At 44.3% G+C, this 18,711-nt stretch overlaps 1 protein-coding gene across 1 annotated transcript in view; it reads left to right on the top strand.

Moving 5' to 3' along the window:
* The window catches only part of PTPN5 (protein tyrosine phosphatase non-receptor type 5), a 147,774-nt gene that overhangs the window by 64,822 nt on the left and 64,241 nt on the right, over positions 1-18,711 (top strand). Inside the window, exon 3 of the mRNA XM_082269989.1 lies at positions 15,639-15,828. Within this exon, the coding sequence (XP_082126115.1) occupies positions 15,670-15,828 (159 nt within the window). The 5' untranslated portion in view covers positions 15,639-15,669. The remainder of the gene's footprint in view (positions 1-15,638; positions 15,829-18,711) is intronic.

Here is an 18,711-nt window from a genome sequence, read left to right as displayed (position 1 = left end):
ATCCTTCTATATAGTATCACAGGTCTCTATGGTCATTTCACAAGCCCATCCCCCCACAGTTAGAATCACTCCCCTAGGCTCACATTTAACCCCTTGATCACCCACAGTGTTAATCCCTTCCCTGCCAGTGACATTATTACAGCAACAGTGCATATTGTTAGCACTGATCACTGTATTAATGTCACTGGTCCCCCCAAAAGTGTCAAAAATGTCAGCTAGGGGTCCGATCTGTCCGCCTCAATGTCGCAGTCCCGCTAAAAATCGCAGATCGCCGCCATTACTAGTAAAAGAAAAACAATAAAAATTACCTAAAGCTGTCCCGTAGTTAGCAGACGCGATAAATTTTGCGCAAACCAATCAAAATACGCTTATTGCGATTTTTTTTTTTTTTTTCACCAAAAATATGTAGCAGAAAACAAATTGGCCTAAAATGTTAAAAAATTTAGATTTTTACATTTTCTTTTTTTTTTGAGAATGTTATATAGCAGAAAGTAAAACATTTTGTTTGTTTGTTTGTTCAGGATTGTTGCTCTTTTTTTGTTTATAGCGCAAAAAATAAAAATCGCACAGGTGATCAAATAAGCTCTATTTGTGGGGAAAAAGGGCATCAATTTTATTTGGGTACAGCGTCGCTCGACCGCGCAATTGTCCGTTAAAGTAACAGTGCTGAATCCCAAAATAGGACCTGGTCATTAAGGGGGGGGGGGAATCTTCCGGTCCAGAAGTGGTTAATATCTGAAGTCCCTGCGGGGGTAACGTTGCAGTAGATCGGCTTTTCATTTTAGGAAGTGCATTTATATTTCATTTCCAGTTATCAACATGTCCTGTTCCCAACCACGTCCTCTCATCTACACTGTATTGTCACAGAGTGTCCTTGTCCCGGGAAGGTGGAAAAAGAGCTCTGTGTAAACACGACACACAAAGCCTCAAAAGCGTTGTGTGTGCTGAGAAGTGATGGCAATGACTGGGGTTGTGCCGGGATAAATGCTATGAAATACAGCTTACACTGCGATATTACAAACAACATATTACTGAATAAATGAAGCCAGGTAAACAGACAGAAACCTTAAAGTCTCACCCTTGCAAATTTGAGAAAATATTAGGATAAAGTGTATTTTTTTTATTTTTAAATGTTTAAAGCGGTTGTAAACCCAAAAATTGAAAAAAAAAAAACCTGCAACACAAAGGCATAATGAACTAGTATGCATCGCATACTAGCTCATTATGTATTACTTACCTTAGAACGAAGCCCCGACACAGACCCCCGGACATCGCTGCGGGCGCTGCCATGATCCCTCGGCGACTCTTCCGGGTTCGGCGGCTCCGGCGCTGTGATTGGCCGGAGCCACGCCGACGTCACTCGAATGCACGCGGGAGTGATTTTCCGGCAAGCTCCCGGCAAGGAAAACTGAAGGTCCCCCCGGACCTTCAGAGCCCATGCGCCGCCCGCGTGAGCGGCTGCATGCACTGCAAATATCTCCTAAACCATGCCGGTTTAGGAGATATTAATTGTACCTACAGGTAAGCCTTATTATAGGCTTACCTGTAGGTAAAAGTGTCAAAAAGCGGGATACTACCGCTTTAAGATTACAATTCTGTGCTAACACATGGGGGGGTCTATTTATAAAAAAATAAAAATCACTGTAAGAATGTCTTAAACTGACTCAGCTCCATCTATTGGCCATAATGTGGTATTTTCCTGAAAACCCCAAAATCAGGAAAATACCACTTTATGAACACTAGATGGGGCTGATGATCATAGAAAATAATCCTACACAAATTACAGGGATTGTTCTTGATGGTTGCATGAATGCTTCAGACATTTGCATAGTGAAGGTTTTATAAGTAGACCCCATGGTCAGCTGATGGACTAGTGCTCTAAAGTTCCACATTCAAGTCAAAGAAACACACTAATTGAGGTATTACAGTCCTTAGGAACAGTAAAAATGGTGGGGGGTTGGGGGGTTGGAGAAAGAGGGAAAAAGAGGAAGAAGAAAAGAAAAAAAAAAAGAGAAAGAAGAAGGGAAAAAAGAGAGAAAGAGCTGACCGGGTATCATTGCACGAGTGGTCTTACAGGGTGCACTTAAATATGGGTATCATAGCAGACCTAGAGGTCTCACACTCACCCATAGGTGATAAGGGTAATAATCATTCTAGCTGCAAGAGTTTCCATAAGCTTTACTTCTTGTATAGGCCAAGTTTGGTTGACCCATGTGTCCACCACCATTGAGAGGCAATTAATATGTGCAATAGTAACTTCCTGGCTTCTTTGAACGCATTGGGTGGTGGAAGGCCCAGTGGAAGGTATGTGGTTGGGTCAACAAGTTTATTGATGGATGGCACACATCGTGACCTTCCACCCTGGGTTGGTTCCTGTAAGGCGTTTCACCCATCTGGTCTTCTCTATGAATAAACTTGTCAGGCTTTTGTGATGTCATCGGAGTGTGGCTCCTTCCTTTAGAGCAAGGGTCTTCAAACTATGGCCCTCCAGTTTTTAAGGAACTACAACTCCCATCACGCCTAATCATGTCTGGGAATGTCAGAGTTTTACAATGTCTCATGGGATGTGTAGCTCTGCAACAGCTGGAGGGTCGTAGTTTGAGGATCCCTGCTTTAGGGCAAGGGTCTTCAAACTATGGCCCTCCAGTTGTTCAGGAACTACAATTCCCATCATGCCTAGTTATGTCTGGGAATGTCAGAGTTTTATAATGCCTCATGGGATGTGTAGTTCCGCAACAGTTGGAGGATCGTAGTTTGAGGATTCCTGCTTTAGAGTGTTGTGTTTTTCAAGCACAACTGGCTTCTATGGTGCTTAGCATCTGCCTGGCTACACTGAGGAATGATTGGGCAGCCCTGATGTGGTGAGGTTTTGGGTATACAAAGTATGATATACATTGTATGTAAATGAAGTGTGTGAGTATACAGTATGGGCAGGATCTATCATGTCTTAAACACTTCCCGGGGTCCAATGGTGAGGTTGCAGTTCAAATGATAGTTCTGGGAAGATGGAATAGGGATGGCGATAGGAATGTGTAGCAGCGATGGAGTGATTCATAGTTTCACCACCGGCATGACTAATTGTGCCTAATTAAGCAGGTGACTGCAGCATTACACATCGGATACATGCGGGGAGCTGTGTGCCGAACACTTACCTGATCCCCACACAAATTGCGTAACTAGAGAACTAGTTACTTGTGGAAGGAAGGCTATTGGGGGCGTTCAGAATTTTTCAGCAGTTCATGACACAATCAAGACAGAGAAATATACATGATATATATATATATATATATATATATATATATATATATATATATTACATCATTTGTTACTGCCATATTAGAGGCAGTACTGAATGTCCACCTATACACTATATTTTCAAAAGTATTGGGACGCCTGCCTTTACACGCACACAAGCTTTAATGGCATCCCAGTCTTAGTCCATAGGGTTCAATATTGAGTTGGCCCAACAGCTTTAACTTTTCTGGGAAGGCCATCCACAAGGTTTAAGAGTGTTTCTATGGATATGTTTGAGCATTCTTTCAGTAGCACATTTATGGGGTCAGGCACTGATATTGGACGGGAAGGTCTTGCTCACAGTCTCCGCTCGAATTCGTCCCAAAGGTGTTCTATCGGGTTGAGGTCAGGACTCTGTGCAGGCCAGTCAAGTTCCTCCACCCCAAACTCACTCATCCATGTCTTCATGGATCTTGTTTCATGCACTGGTGTGCAGTCCTGTTGGGACAGGAAGGGGGCAATCCCCAAACTGTTCTCACAAAAGTTGGGAGCATGAAATTGTCCAAAATGACGCCTTAAGTGTCGGTTCACACTATGGCGACACGACTTCGGGGCGACTTAATGAAGTCGCCGTGCACCGCGACTTCGGCGCGACTTGCACCGACTTCACATAATGGAAGTCAATGCAAGTCGCTCCGACTTTGTCCAAAAGTCGGAATGACTTGAGTCGCTCCTATTAGAACGGTTCCAATTGCACAGCACGGTCTGCGAATTGTCAGGCAACCAAGTCGCCTGACAAGTCGGAACAGTGTGAACCGGCTGTAAGTGTTCCCTTCACTAGAACTAAGGGGCCAAGCCCAACCCCTGAAAAACAACCCCACACTATAATCCCCCCTCCACCAAATGATTTGGACCAGTGCACAAAGCAAGATCCATAAAGACATGGATGAGCGAGTTTTGGGTGGAGGAACTTAACTGGCCTGCACTGGCCTGAGTCCTGACCTCAACCCTATAGAACACATTTGGGATGAATAAGAGTGGAGACTGTGAGCCAGGTCTTCTCATCCAAATCAGTGCCTGACCTCACGAATGCAGTTCTGGAAGTATAGCCAAACATTCCCATAGACACACTCCTAAACCTTGTGGACAGCCTTCCCAGAAGAGTTGAAGCTGTTATAGCTGCAGAGGGTGGGCCAACTCAATATTGAACCCTACGGACTAAGACTGAGATGCCATTAAAGTTCATGTGTGTGTAAAGGCAGGCGTCCCAATTCTTTTGAAATTATAGTGTGTGTGTGTGTGTATGTGTATATATATATATATATATATAGCTATATATATCTATATAAATATATATATATATATACAGTATATATTAATATATGTATGTAGTGCCACCCCCTTGGAGGCTTTAATGCTTTACTGTCGTAGAATGGAAAACCACAATTAATTTAGTTTCGTTTTTTCCTTTTTCCACTAATCAACAGAAATAAGCTATTCAATATCAAAGTGATGATAACAGATCTTTGCAAAGGAATAAAAAGTAATTACAATTTTAAAAAAACACACAACTGCCTAAAGAGGAACTTCAGTCTCCTTTTCTTTGGCTCTGCCACCCCCTTTGGCACTGCCATTTTTGTCTTTTCTGGCATGTGCGCAAATGTGCTGAAGGGTTTCCCCCCCAGCCCTTGAGTTTGGGCAGAGGTCTTTGACACATCTGCAAATGCGAGGGAATTTTTGGAATTTCCATACTAGCCCATCTTTGCGCATGCACAGGGAAACCCATACTCACGCAGATATGGGTAAATGTGCACATTGAGCATCTGTTCCCATCATGCCAGTATTTAGTAGATGCACCTTTAGTAGAATCTTCAGCCTCAGGTCTGTGTGGATATGTCTTTATGTATTTATCACACCTGGATACTGCAATTTTTTCCTTTTCCTCTATGCCGCTGGTTCCCAACCTTATGCCTCGTACACACGCAACGATTATCGGCCGACCGATCGTCCGACTTTTGTCCAAAGTTGTGTTTTGTTGGTTGGAATGTGCCTAGACTGCACACGAATTTTCTCGGCCAACAAAAATCTACTTCAGAAGTGATGTCATGTGATGGTTTACTTTCCGTGTGTTTTTTTCTTCTCTGAGCATGCCCAGTCTTGCTCATCAGATTTTTGTCGGCCGAAATCTGTACTGACTGACGAACAATCGGCCGTTCTTTGTTGGCCTACAAAAATTTTATAGCCTGCACACCAGATTTTGTTCGGCCGAAAAGTCGCAGTCGGTTGTCGGAAGCATCATACTAACAAGCCGACAATCGGCCGATCGGACGTTGGCCGAATATTTACGGCCCACAATCGGTACGTGTGTACGGACCATGTACCCCCCAACAGACCATGTTTTCAGGATTTCCTTCAACTTGCACAGGTGCTGTAAATTAATACCAATGGCTTGGTATTTAGAACAGCAATTTTATCTAAGGGAAAATCTAAAAACATGACCTGTTGGGGGTACTTTAGGACTGAGGTTGAGGATCACTACTCTATGCAAAACTTCTTAGCCTCAGATTCCATGGGGATCGAGAGTGAACATCCTTTTTAACCACTTAAGCCCAGGTAGATTTTACCCCCTTCCTGACCAGGGCCTATTTTGCGATTCGGCACTGCGTGACTTTAACGGACAATTGCGCGGTCGTGCGACGCCGTACCTAAACAAATTTGACGTCCTTTTTTTCCCACAAACAGAGCTTTCTTTTGGTGGTATTTGATCACCTGTGCGATTTTTTGATCATGCGCTATAAACAGAAAAAGTGCGACAATTTTGCAAAAATAACAATATTTTTCACATTTTTTTATATGAAATTCCCCCCAAAAAAATGTAAAAAATCTAAATTTTTTAACATTTTAGGCCAATTTGTTTTATGCTACATATTTTTGGTAAAAAAAAATCGCAAAAAGCGTATTTTGATTGGTTTGTGCAAAAGTTATTGCGTTTACTAACTAAGGGAAAGATTTTTGTCATTTTTGTTGTTTTTTTTTTTTAACGCGTAATGGCGGCGATCTGCGTTTTTTTTTTTTTGCAGGACTGCGACATTGCGGCGGACAGATCGGACTATTGACTGACATTTTTGACACTTTTGGGGTTACCAGTGACATTACTACAGTAATCAGTGCTATACATATGCAGTGTTACTGTAAAAATGACACTGGCAGTGAAGGGGTTAACTTTTTTTGAGAGGGAGGGGTTAAATGTGTCCCTAGGGGCGTGCTTCTAACTGTGATTGGTTGTGGCTTGAGGTGTAAGAACAGTGATCAACGGTCCTACATAGCAGAACCGTATGATCACTATTCTTACACAGGGAAGAATGACAGGCAGCTTTGTTTACATCAGCACCTGCCTTTCTCCCGGTGTAACGGACGATCGCGAGTGCCCGGTGGACATCGGGTCCGCCGGGCACACGCGCGAGGGGGTCCGTGACCGAGCGGGAGCGCGCATCCGGCGGCGCGCGCTCGCTCCCCAGAGCCTCACAGGCTAGCGACGTACCCATACGTCACTTTGCCTGTGAGGGGCTGACTGCCGCCGTATATAGTCGGGCGGCAGTTGGCAAGTGGTCATGGATTCTCTATTGGGATTAGATATGTACAGTATGTTGATATTGCCCAATGCCGGACATTAATATTACAAGTAATTCTTGTATAGCTTTGGGTTATTGTCTTCTTGGGAGTCAAATATTCTCAGTAGGCTCGGGTTTCTTCAAGGCTGTTTTAGGTTTTCTGCCACGATTTCCCTGTATTTTGCTTTACGCAATCTACCTTTTAATAACAGAGAAATATCCTAAAAGAATGATGCCACCACAGCCACCATGCTTCATGGTGTAGATGTGTCTTTGATAATGGGCAGTTTTTGACTTATGCAATATAAGGTGTTTTGTCTTATGACCAAAAAAGGTACATTTTGATCTTTTTTGCTCAGTTGACCTCTATGTCTCCCATGTGCCTTCTGAAAAATTGTAGGTTAGATGTCGTGCAAGTTAAATGAACAGTGACTTTGGTGTACCATTGTTCTGGGACCCCAAGTGTTGGTGTACCATTGTTCTAGAAACCCTAATATTGGCATATGATTGTTCTGAAACCCCAAATATTTGTGTAACATTGTTCTAGGGCTCAAAGTGTTGGTGTACCATTGTTCTGGGAACCCAAGTGTTGGTGTACCATTGTTCTGGGAACCCAAGTGTTGGTGTACCATTGTTCTGAAACCCCAAATACAGTATCTTACAAAAGTGAGTACACCCCTCACATTTTTGTAAATAATTATTATATCTTTTCATGTGACAACACCGAAGAAATTACACTTTGCTACAATGTAAAGTAGTGAGTGTACAGCTTGTATAACAGTGTAAATTTGCTGTTCCCTCAAAATAACTCAACACACAGCCATTAATGTCTAAACCACTGGCAACAAGTACACCCCTAAGTGAAAATTTCCAAATTGGGCCCAAAGTGTCAATATTTTGTGTGGCCACTATTATTTTTAAGCACTGTCTTAACCCTCTTGGGCATGGAGTTCACCAGATCTTCACAGGTTGTCACTGGAGTCCTCTTCCCCTCCTCCATGAAGACATCACGGAGCTGGTGGATGTTGGAGACCTTGCGCTCCTCCACCTTCCGTTTGAGGATGCCCCACAGATGCTCAACAGGGTTTAGGTCTGGAGACATGCTTGGCCATCATTGCTCTTGGAGCCCAAGTGTTGGTGTACCATTGTTCTGGGAATCCAAGTGTCAGTGTACTATTGTTCTGGGAGCCCAAGTGTTGGTGTCCCATTATTTTGGGGACCCTAATATTGGCATACGATTGTTCTGAAACCAAAAATGTTTCTGTACCATTGTTCTAGGACTCAAAGTGCTGGTGTACCATTGACCTAGGAGCCCAAGTGTTGGGGTATCATTGTTCTGGGAGCCCAAGTGTTGGTGAATCATTGTTCTGGGAGCCCAAGTGTTGGTGAATCATTGCTCTGGGAGCCTAAGTGTTGGTGTATCGTTGTTCTGGGAGCCCAAGCATTGGTATACTATTGTTATAAGAGGCCAAGTGTTGGTGCACCATTGTTATGGAGGCCCAAGTTTCGGTGTACTATTGTACATTTTCCTAGGAGCCCAAGCGTTTGTATACTATTGTTGTGGGAGACCAAGTGTTGGTGCACCATTTTTATGGAGGCCCAAGTTTCGGTGTACTATTGTTCTGGAAGCCCATGTGTTGGTGTCCTATTTTTCTGGGAGTCCTTGCGTTGGCATACCGTTGTTATGGGATCCCAAGTGTTGTAAAACCAATGTTTTGCAACCCCAAGTGCTTTCATACCTTTGTTCTGAGACCTCAGGTGTTGGTGTGGCATTGTTCTGGGAACCTATGGGGTTTATTTACTAAAGCTAGAGAGGGCAAAATTAGTCACAATTCTGAAGCGACCCATAGAGTCGTGAAACGCGTCAACCATGTCCATGTCTATGTGATGCACTGTTGTTTTCGTTTATGGGAATAAACACTCCAAGTTCATTTACTTTTTGAGTGCGGTCAAACTTTTTCCTTGAATATCTGATCACTGGATGACGGATCCGACCGACACCTGGGTGTTTGCCTCACCTGAGCGGCTTTTTCTGTGTTGTTTGAACCAGCACTGGGGGTAACATGCTGTTTAATTTTTGCTTCAGCAGTGTACAGCCCTCAGTGGGTGCATACCCTGGTTCATACGGGTGGTTGAGAGATGGTAGAACCGCAGATCAACCGCCTGGTTTTCCTTGGGATGGGGGGGGGTGCAGTTTGGCATGTTCCCCCTGGGCTCTAGATAACCTTGTCCCAGCACAGGGGGTAACATGCTGTGAATTTTTGCTTTCAGTGGTGTACAGCCCTGAGTGGGTGCATACCCTGGTTCATACGGGTGGTTGAGAGATGGTAGAACCGCAAATCAACCACCTGGTTTACCCTGGGGGGGGGGGGGTGCAGTTTGGCATGTTCATCCTGGGCTCTAGAAAGTGTTGGTGTACCATTGTTCTGGGAAACCAATTATTGGTGTATCATTGCTTTCAGAGCCCAAGTGTTGGTGTATCATTGTTCTTTGAGCCCAAGTGTTGGTGTATCATTGTTCTTTGAGCCCAAGTGTTGGTGTATCATTGTTCTTGGAGCTCAAGTTTTGGTGTACCATTGTACTGGGAGCCCAAGTGTTGGTATATCATTGTTCTGGGTGCCCCAGTGTTGGTGTATCATTGTTCTGGGGTCCCAATTGTTGCTCATACATCGTGGGGGTCGATTTGTGCAGGGGGGTTTGCAGAGAGAGAGGATTTGGGCTGAGAGGAGGGATGGGGGGGCAATGATTTGTGCTGGGAAGGAGGATTTTTACCAGGGGGGTGGATTTGCCCTGGGAGGAGGGGGGGAATATATACTTAGGGGGCAAGCATGCAGAGTAGAGCTCAATTATATTTTTTTTGGGGGGGTGCTGATATATAATGCTCATACATATTGGGGGGGGGAGGGTTTGGCATGTTCGCCCTGGGCTCTAGGTGACCTTGTCCCAGCACTGGGGGTAACAAGCTGTTTAATTTTTACTTCAGCGGTGTACAGCCCTAAGTGGGTGCATACCCTGGTTCATTCAGGTGGTTGGAAGATGGTAAAACCGCAGATCAATCGCCTGGTTTTCCTTGGGGGCGGGGGAGAGTGTGCAGTTTGGCATGTTCGCCCTGGGCTCTAGATGACCTTGTCCCAACACTGGGGGTAACATGCTGTTCAATTTTTGCTTCAGCGGTGTACAGCCCTGAATGGGTGCATACCCTGGTTCATGCAGGTGGTTGAAAGATGGTAAAACCGCAGATCAACCGCCTGGTTTTCCTTGGGGGGGGGGGGGAGAGGGTGCAGTTTGGCATGTTCACCCTGGGCTCTAGGTGACCTTGTCCCAGCCCTGGGGGTAACATGCTGTTTAATTATTGCTTCAGAGGTGTACAGCCCTAAGTGGGTGCATACCCTGATTCATACAGGTGGTTGGAAGATGATAAAACCGCAGATCAACCGCCTGCTTTTCCTTGGGGGTGGGGGAGAGGGTGCAGTTACGCATGTTCGCCCCGGGCTCTAGATGACCTTGTCCCAGCACTGGGGGTAACATGCTGTTTAATTATTGCTTCAGTGGTGTACAGCCCTGAGTGGGTACATACCCTGATTCATGCAGGTGGTTGGAAGATGGTAAAACCGCAGATCAACCGCCTGGTTTTCCTGCCCCCCCCTTCCCTAGCCACATGTGCAAATGAACCCTAAATCAAGAGAGTTCATAATGTAAAAGGACATGGCAATAGGAGATTTGGAACCATGCGTGTGCTGCAATGACACCATCTCGGAAAGTTAGGAGGAATGGCTTTCTGCGTAAGCAGCTTTTAGATGGAGGATGGGTGGTGTGTGTGTGTGGGGGCATATGGTGCCAACATTTCCGAACCTCCAGACTCCAGTGATGCAGATCCGGTCCTGCTGTACGGGGAGAAAAAAAAAAAAAAAGGATGCATACATTATAAGGAGCGGCGTATCTTTCCGTGGTTGGATGCAGTTACACACAATTCTCCAGCCCACACTCCATCTTCCCCACGCAGACTGCGCACATGTCCAGAATTCAAATATATTCCTATGAGTCACCGTGCAGAGGAGAAGGCACAGACACAGAGAGAGAGAAGCATCTCCTGCCTTCCTGTGTGTACACTGCGAATAGTCAGCCGCTATGTGAGCATCGCCCTGAACAGAGGAAAAGAACATTTATTTTAATCCTCCCATTCATGCCTCCAGCTTGCTATTGTTAGGGATTGTCACCTTCTGCACATAATGTTGGCTTTCAGGACCACAGAGGCCGGGACCACACTGAACACCGCCGATAGCACGTCAATCTGTTTTTGTTTTATTTTGTTTCTTTTAAAATAGGTTTTATTGAAATTTTAACCACTTTACCTCCGGAGGATTTTGCTGTCTTACGTCCAGGCCACTTTTTGTGATTCGGCACTGTGCGACTTTAACTGACAATTGCACGGTTGTGCGACGCCGTACCCAAACAAAATTTACGTCCTTTTTTTATCACAAACAGAGCTTTCTTTTGGTGGTATTTGATCACCTGTGCGATTTTTACTTTTTGCGCTATAAACAAAAAAAGAGTGTAAATTTTGAAAAAATAACAATATTTTTCACATTTTTTTATATGAAATTCCCCCCCAAAAAAATTTAAAAATCTAATTTTTTTTTAAATTTTCAGCCAATTTGTTTTCTGCTACCTATATTTGGTAAAAAAAATCACAATAAGTGTATTTTAATTGGTTTGCGCAAAAGTTATCGCGTCTACTAACTACGAGAAAGATTTATGTCATTTTTATTGTTTTTTTTTTTACTAGTAATGGCGGCGATCTGCGATTTTTAGCGGGACTGCGACATTGCGGCGGACAGATCGGACCCCTAACTGACATTTTTGACACTTTTGGGGGGACCAGTGACATTACTACAGTAATCAGTGCAATAAATATGCACTGTTACTGTACTAATGACACTAGCAGTGAAGGTGTTAACACTGTGGGTGATCAAGGGGTTGAATGTGAGCCTATGGGAGTTTTTTTAACTGTATGGGGCGGGGCTTGTGAAATGACCATAGAGACCTGTGATCCTATATAGAAGGGTCACAGACGCTCTGTGATAATTTCAGAGAGAACAACGGTTGGCTGTGATTACAACAGCTGACCGATCTTCTCTCTCAGCAGGGAGCGATCGCAGGTGTCAGGCGGCAATCAGAGCCGCCTGATCTGTGCATCGGCTTCGCCGCCGACGAGCGGGGACAGGAGTGTGCCGCCGGCGGTGCCCACTCACCCCCTAGCTGCCTGCTTGACCGACGTAGGTCCACGTCGGTTCATGCAGGAGGGGCTGCCTGCCCCGATATAACTGCGGCGGGCGGTCCTTAAGTGGTTAACATATGTTTTATTGAAATTTTAAAAGAAGATCTCTAGTTATATATTTTTTTCATTTTTCGCTCAGCTATACATGTGTAGCACCCTCCTAGGTAGGTGTTAGTGAGAGAGTATAGTTTTGAACTCTGTTTGCCTATCAGAGGGGCTGCAGGTAAATCTATATTGTTCTCTGCCTACCAGAGAGCAGGATCTGTTAGTGAGGTCTGCTCATTGTGCTCAGTATGTAATTCATTCAGTCTAGAGAGTGTTTCACGCTGGTCCAATAGGGAGGCATGTTGGACAGAGGGAGGAAACCTGATGAATGGGTGCATAGGCTTTTGATACAGTCCTGATGATTGGCAGAGGGAAAGTCGCCTCTGTGCATGATGGGATACTGTATAAAAGCACATGTGCTCAGGGTCTTTAGTTGGAGATAGGAATCTCGGAGTGAGGGGGCAGCTGCCTCCTCCTCTGTAGAGGTGCCATGTGGTCTCAGGAGGTCGATCTGAGGGCCAGAGGAGTAATCGACAGGAGCTGAACCCAGAGGTCCAGGGAAGCTGACTGAGAGGGGAGACACTAGAGATCCTGTTTCTGCAGTATCGTAAGTACAGGAACTCGTGTTAAGGGGCCTGACCTGAGGGGGGCCACCCCTGCTCATAGGATAGTCAGTGGATGGGTATTAGCAGAAAGAGGATGCTAGGGAGAGTATCATGAAGATAAAATATTGTTCATTAAGTCATCTTATGAGAGAGGATAAAGAAAGCAAGAGACTTAAAGTGGCAAGATGAATTAACAGCCTGGCTGTTCCATATCTACAAGCGGAGTTGGCAAGATAGAAGTCCTCAGATATTGTAATAGTTAAATTGGAGTGTCCCACTATTCCCTTCTCCTATCCCCATTGCAAAATAAAAACAAAAAAAACCCAATACCCCTGGACTGTTCATTGTAGCGAAGAGCCAAGAGGAATGTAGGAACTGTATTTACTTATAACCATGTGTTGGTAACTAGGGATGATCGAACAGTTCGGGTCAACCATCAGTTCGACCCGAACATTGACTGTTCGAAATTCGGCCGAATTCCGAACTTTTTGCGGTAAAAGTTCGGAATTCGGCACCAGAACCGCCCAAAATGAAATGGGACTTTAAAAGCCCATGATTGGACCAGAAACGTCAGTAAAAGCCAATTGAGGGGGCAGGAGGATGCTAGGAATGTGATTGGAGTGACTAGGAGGTCCAGAGGCCAATCAGTAGTGAATACGCCCCCCAGTATATAACATAGCCCCGCCAAATCTCTAGCACTGTAATACAGGGGCTGTGGAAGAGAGTGGAAGCAGTTCTGTTACTCCTGCTTCAAAAGTGTCATTTAGCAATTATTAGTGTGCGGAAAAGGATATGCAGTGTAGTTAGGGTACTATATACCACTATAGTTAGATTCAATAATCTAGTTTCTGTAGGGAAAGTGTTAAGTCTCAGGGTAACTGTAATGTAGTTTAGGGTGAACTGACTCTGACTGCTATGCCAGGGTGACCAAACTCATCCATGTCAGAGTGACTGCCAGAGAAAAAAGATAATTTTTCTTAGAATTTTTAGTAGAGCAGGGATGGGGCTCCGCTCCTTTCACACCTGGGTGTTTTTGTTTCAGGCGTTTATTGGGCTTTTTTGTGGACGTCTTTGGAGGCAGGCATGACATCTGAACTTCCGTGTAGGGGTATATATATACACACACACACATATATGTATATATACACATACACACATATAGGTGTGAAAGGAGCGGAACCTCATCCCTGCGCTAATGAAATTATTTGCAGTGATGGGGTTACGCTCCTTTCACACCTATATGTGTGTATTTGTATACACTGTATATATATATATATATATATATATATATGTGTGTGTATATATACCCCTATACAGAAGTTCAGATGTCATGCCTGCCTCCAAAGACGCCCAAAAAATGCCTAATAAACGCCTGCAACAAAAACGCCCAGGCGTGAAAGGAGCGTAGCCACATCCCTGCGCTATTGAAATTCTAAGAAAAATTATCTTTTTTTTCTGGTTCTGGACATGCTACAGAGCTGAAACTTCACATGTACACTTTTTAGACCCCCCAGACACTAAATCCAAAGAAATCTCAATTTTTTTTTTCAATAATTTTTTCAATAATTGTCTCTCTATCAAAAACGACAATTTTTAAGAACTTTTTTTGTGTGATTAATAGTCCCTGGTGCATGACCCAGAACCCTAGGCACTTTTTAGGGGCATTTATTGGGTTTTATGGCTTCAAAATGGTGTTTTTTGATTACCGAAGTTTGGGTCCCATTGATTTCAATGGGGTTCTGGAATCCGGACCCGAACTTTTGGGAGGTTCGGGTGTTCTGGCCGAACCAAACTTTTCAAAAGTTCGATCATCCCTATTGGTAACCAGGGAAGCCCGCAGAGTCAGTTTCCAGCAGTCCCTGCGGGGGCAGTGCTACACATAGATAGCAGCAATAGTCACCTCCTCTTCAGCTCTGTCTCCCACAGAGACTCCACCACCAGCCAATAATGTGCATGGCACTCTTGCCTGGTGGGCATTGGCACTCTTACAGTGTCAAATAAAATTCAAAATGTCAACAATAACATACAAAGCCATCCACAACGCTACCCCAAACTACATCACCAAACTCACCTCAAAATATCACCCAAAGCTTCCACTTCCCTCCTCCCAAGACCTCCTTCTCTCTAGTCCCCTTGTCACATGCTCACCTCCAGGACTTTTCCCGAGCCTTTTTCATCCACCTTCTACTTTACTCCTCCCCATACCTCTTGCTTTCCAGCTCAATCGTCACCTCCTTCCATGCTCGTCTCCAGGACTTCTCCAGAGCCTCTGCCATCCACCCTCCACTTTGCACTTCTCAAGGCCTCCTGCACTCTTGCCTCCTTGTCACAGGCTTGCCCCCAGGACTTCTCCAAAGCCTTTCTTATCTACCTTCCACTTCCCTCCTCCCAAGACCTTATGCTTTCAAGCTCCTTCATCACCTCCACCTATGCTCGCCTCCGGGATTTCTCCATTTCTCCAGAACCTCTTCCATCCACCATCCACTTTGCTCTTCTTAAGATCTCCTTCTCTCTAGCCCCCTAGTTCAGCCCTGTTCAGGATTTCTCCAGAACTTCAAGTGTAAACAAGCCCTTGGAAATAGGACGTGTAAATATCTCAGGAGTCTAGTCTCCAACTGGGAGATTTTCTCTTACTTCTGTTTTAATGACCACTGTAAAATCTTGGTTTCTCAAACACTTTCTGATACACAATTCTATGTACGCTGTGGATTCACAATTGTATAAAGATCTGAAATGATGGGAGTTTGAGTTCTTTGTAAATAAAAACAATGGAAGCAGCTATAACTTCATGAAATGTATGAGCTGGGGCTCAAACTTGGGCTTTAGCTTTTCTGTGTGATGCTAATCGATGCTTTCCTTCTTTAGGTCCATCCATGACAGGTCCTTCCCGGCAGACATGGGTTCCGTGGATGAGGTAGATGACCAGCAGCACCTGCAGGCCGGGATGGAGCATTTCCAGGATGTGGTGGGCGATGGGCAGTACAGCTGGGCCGCACTCTGGAATATATTGACTATTGGGGGCAGTATCTGCCTCCTTGTACTCTCACAGATACTGGTGAGTCAGCAATTGCACGTCACTTACAGTATAATATATACAATACAGCATGAGCTATTTTTGGGGGGGTTTTTATAAAGCGAGGAAGGGTTAAAACCTGTTGTGGGTGTTTTTTTTATCTAAACTCCCCAAATTATTATTCCATGACAGCCTTGTGTCAAAGGAGATGGGTTTATGATGCAGGCTGTCACTGAGCCTAAAAGACTGAGGACACCTAGTGGCAGAACAGAATCACTGCAACTGCAGAAAAATCTATTTTTTTTTTTTTATTATGGCTTGTTCACACTGGCGTCTGGGGGGAGGAGGGGGGTGGGGGTAGAACAATGCAGTTAAGCTACCTAAAAAAGGGAATGCACAGTATACATATGCTGTGATGTTTTACTTTGAGGACACAGCAAAAATAAAACTGCATGTTGCATTTGGCGGGTGATATCACCACAGAATTCCCAAAATGATTGTTCCATGACGGCCTTGTGTCAAAGGAGATGGGTTTTTGCAGAAAAATCAACTTTTTTATTTTTACTATTAGGGCTTGTTCACACTGGCGAGGGGGTGGTAAAACCAGGCAGTTAAACCACCTTAAAAAAAGGGCATGCGGTACCGCCACAGAATTTCCAATATTATTATTGTTCCATGACAACCTTGTGTCAGAGGAGATGAGTTTTATGATGCAGGCTGTCATTTAGCCTAAAAGACTGAGGACATCTAGTGGCCAAACAGAATCCCTGCAATTGCAGAAAAATTTACTTTTTTATTTTTACTATTAGGGCTTGTTCACACTGGGGAGGGGGTGGTAAAACCAGACAGTTAAGCCACGTAAAAAAAGGGCATGCACAGTATACACATACTGTGATGCTTTGAGGACACAGCAAGAATGAAAGTGCATGTTGCATTTAGCGAGCGGTACCGCCACTGAATTCCCAAAATGATTGTTCCATGACAGCCTTGTGTCAGAGGAGATGGGTTTTATGATGCAGGCTGTCACTGAGCCTAAAAGACTGAGGACATCTAGTGGCAGAACAGAATCACTGCAATTGCAGCAAAATCTACTTTTTATTTTTACTATTAGGGCTTGTTCACACTGGGGAGGGTAGAACAAGGCAGTTAAGCTACCTATAATAGGGAATGCACAGTATACATATGGTCTCGGGGGGGGGGGGGGGTAAAACAAGGCAGTTAAGCTACCTATAAAAGGGAATGCACATATACATATGGTCTCGGGGGGGGGGGTAGAACAAGGCAGTTAAGCTACCTATAAAAGGGAATGCACAGTATACATATGCTGTGATGTTTTACTTTGAGGACACAGCAAAAATAAAACTGCATGTTGCATTTGGCGGGCGGTATCGCCACAGAATGATTGTTCCATGACAGCCTTGTGTCAAAGGAGATGGGTTTTATGATGCAGGCTGTCACTGAGCCTAAAAGCCTGAGGACACCTAGTGGCCAAACAGAATCACTGCAATTGCAGAAAAATCGACTTTCTTATTTTTAGTATTAGGGCTTGTTCACACTGGGGAGGGGGTGGTAAATCCAGACAGTTAAGCCACGTAAAAATAAGGGCATGCACAGTATACATATACTGTGATGCTTTAAGGACACAGCAAGAATGAAATTGCATGTTACATTTGGTGGGCGGTACCGCTAAATTCCGGAAATTCCCAAAATTATTATTCCATGACAGCCTTGTGTCAAAGGAGATGGGTTTTATGATGCAGGCTGTCATTGAGCCAAAAAGACTGAGGACACCTAGTGGCCGAACAGAATCACTGCAATTGCAGAAAAATCTACTTTTTATTTTTACTATTAGGGCTTGTTCACACTAAGGAGGGGGGTGGTAAAACCAGACAGTTAAGCCACCTAAAAAAAGGGCATGCACAGTATACATATACTGTGATATCTTGATGACACAGCAAGAATGAAACTGCATGTTACATTTGGTGGGCGGTACTGCCACAGAATTCCCAAAATTATTATTCATTATGTCAAAGGAGATGGGTTTTATGATGCAGGCTGTCATTGAGCCTAAAAGACTGAGGACATCTAGTGGCCAAACAGAATCACTGCAATTGCAGAAAAATCTACTTTTTATTTTTACTATTAGGGCTTGTTCACACTGGGGAGGGGGTGGTAAAACCATGCGGTTAAGTCACCTAAAAAAAAGGGCATGCACAGTATACATATACTGTGATGCTTTGGGAACACAGCAAAAATGAAACTACATGTTGCATTTAGCGGGCGGTCTCGCCACCCAACATGGCCTATTTAAGTGTACGGACCCTGCATTGGCGCAGTGGTTCAGACTTTTTAAGGGTTAAATCAGGCGGTGAGGAGACAAACATCTGGTCCATACAGGGTAAGGAGCTTCCTGAGCTGAAGGGGTTAAGCCATCCGCTGTGGCGATAAGGTCAGTAACTCCTACTGTTGCATTCTGGGACCTGCTAAACGCAACAGGCACTAAGGCTTCATTCACACTCGTGTGACTTGTCATGCGACTTTGGACACATAAAATCACATGACAAGTCACAACCCATTGATTTCAATGGAGGCCATTCAAATCTATGCGACTTAACCCTTTTGTTGCCAGAGCCGGGTTTTGCGGTTTTTGCACACATGCTTAAAAAAATAATTTCTGGCCTGAAGATTACACAAAACCCCAAAACATTAAATATTTTCTAAAAGCAGACACCCTGGAGAATAAAATAGTGGTGGTTCTAATTTTTATGTCACATGTGATGACCCCAAAGGTTTAGGGAATGCGAAATTTCAGTAAAAAGCACACTAAAGTGAATTTTAGGGCATACAAACACAATAAACTACCCAAATGTTTGGTAAAATATAAAAGACGAGGTTGCCCCGAGTGAATAGACACCCAACATGTCC

Source organism: Pelophylax lessonae, assembly GCF_965119305.1.
Source record: "Pelophylax lessonae genome assembly, chromosome: 10".
Classification (NCBI taxonomy): Eukaryota; Metazoa; Chordata; class Amphibia; order Anura; family Ranidae; genus Pelophylax; species Pelophylax lessonae.
The sequence above is the reverse complement of the archived record's forward strand: the minus strand, read 5'-3'. Positions and strand labels throughout refer to the sequence as shown.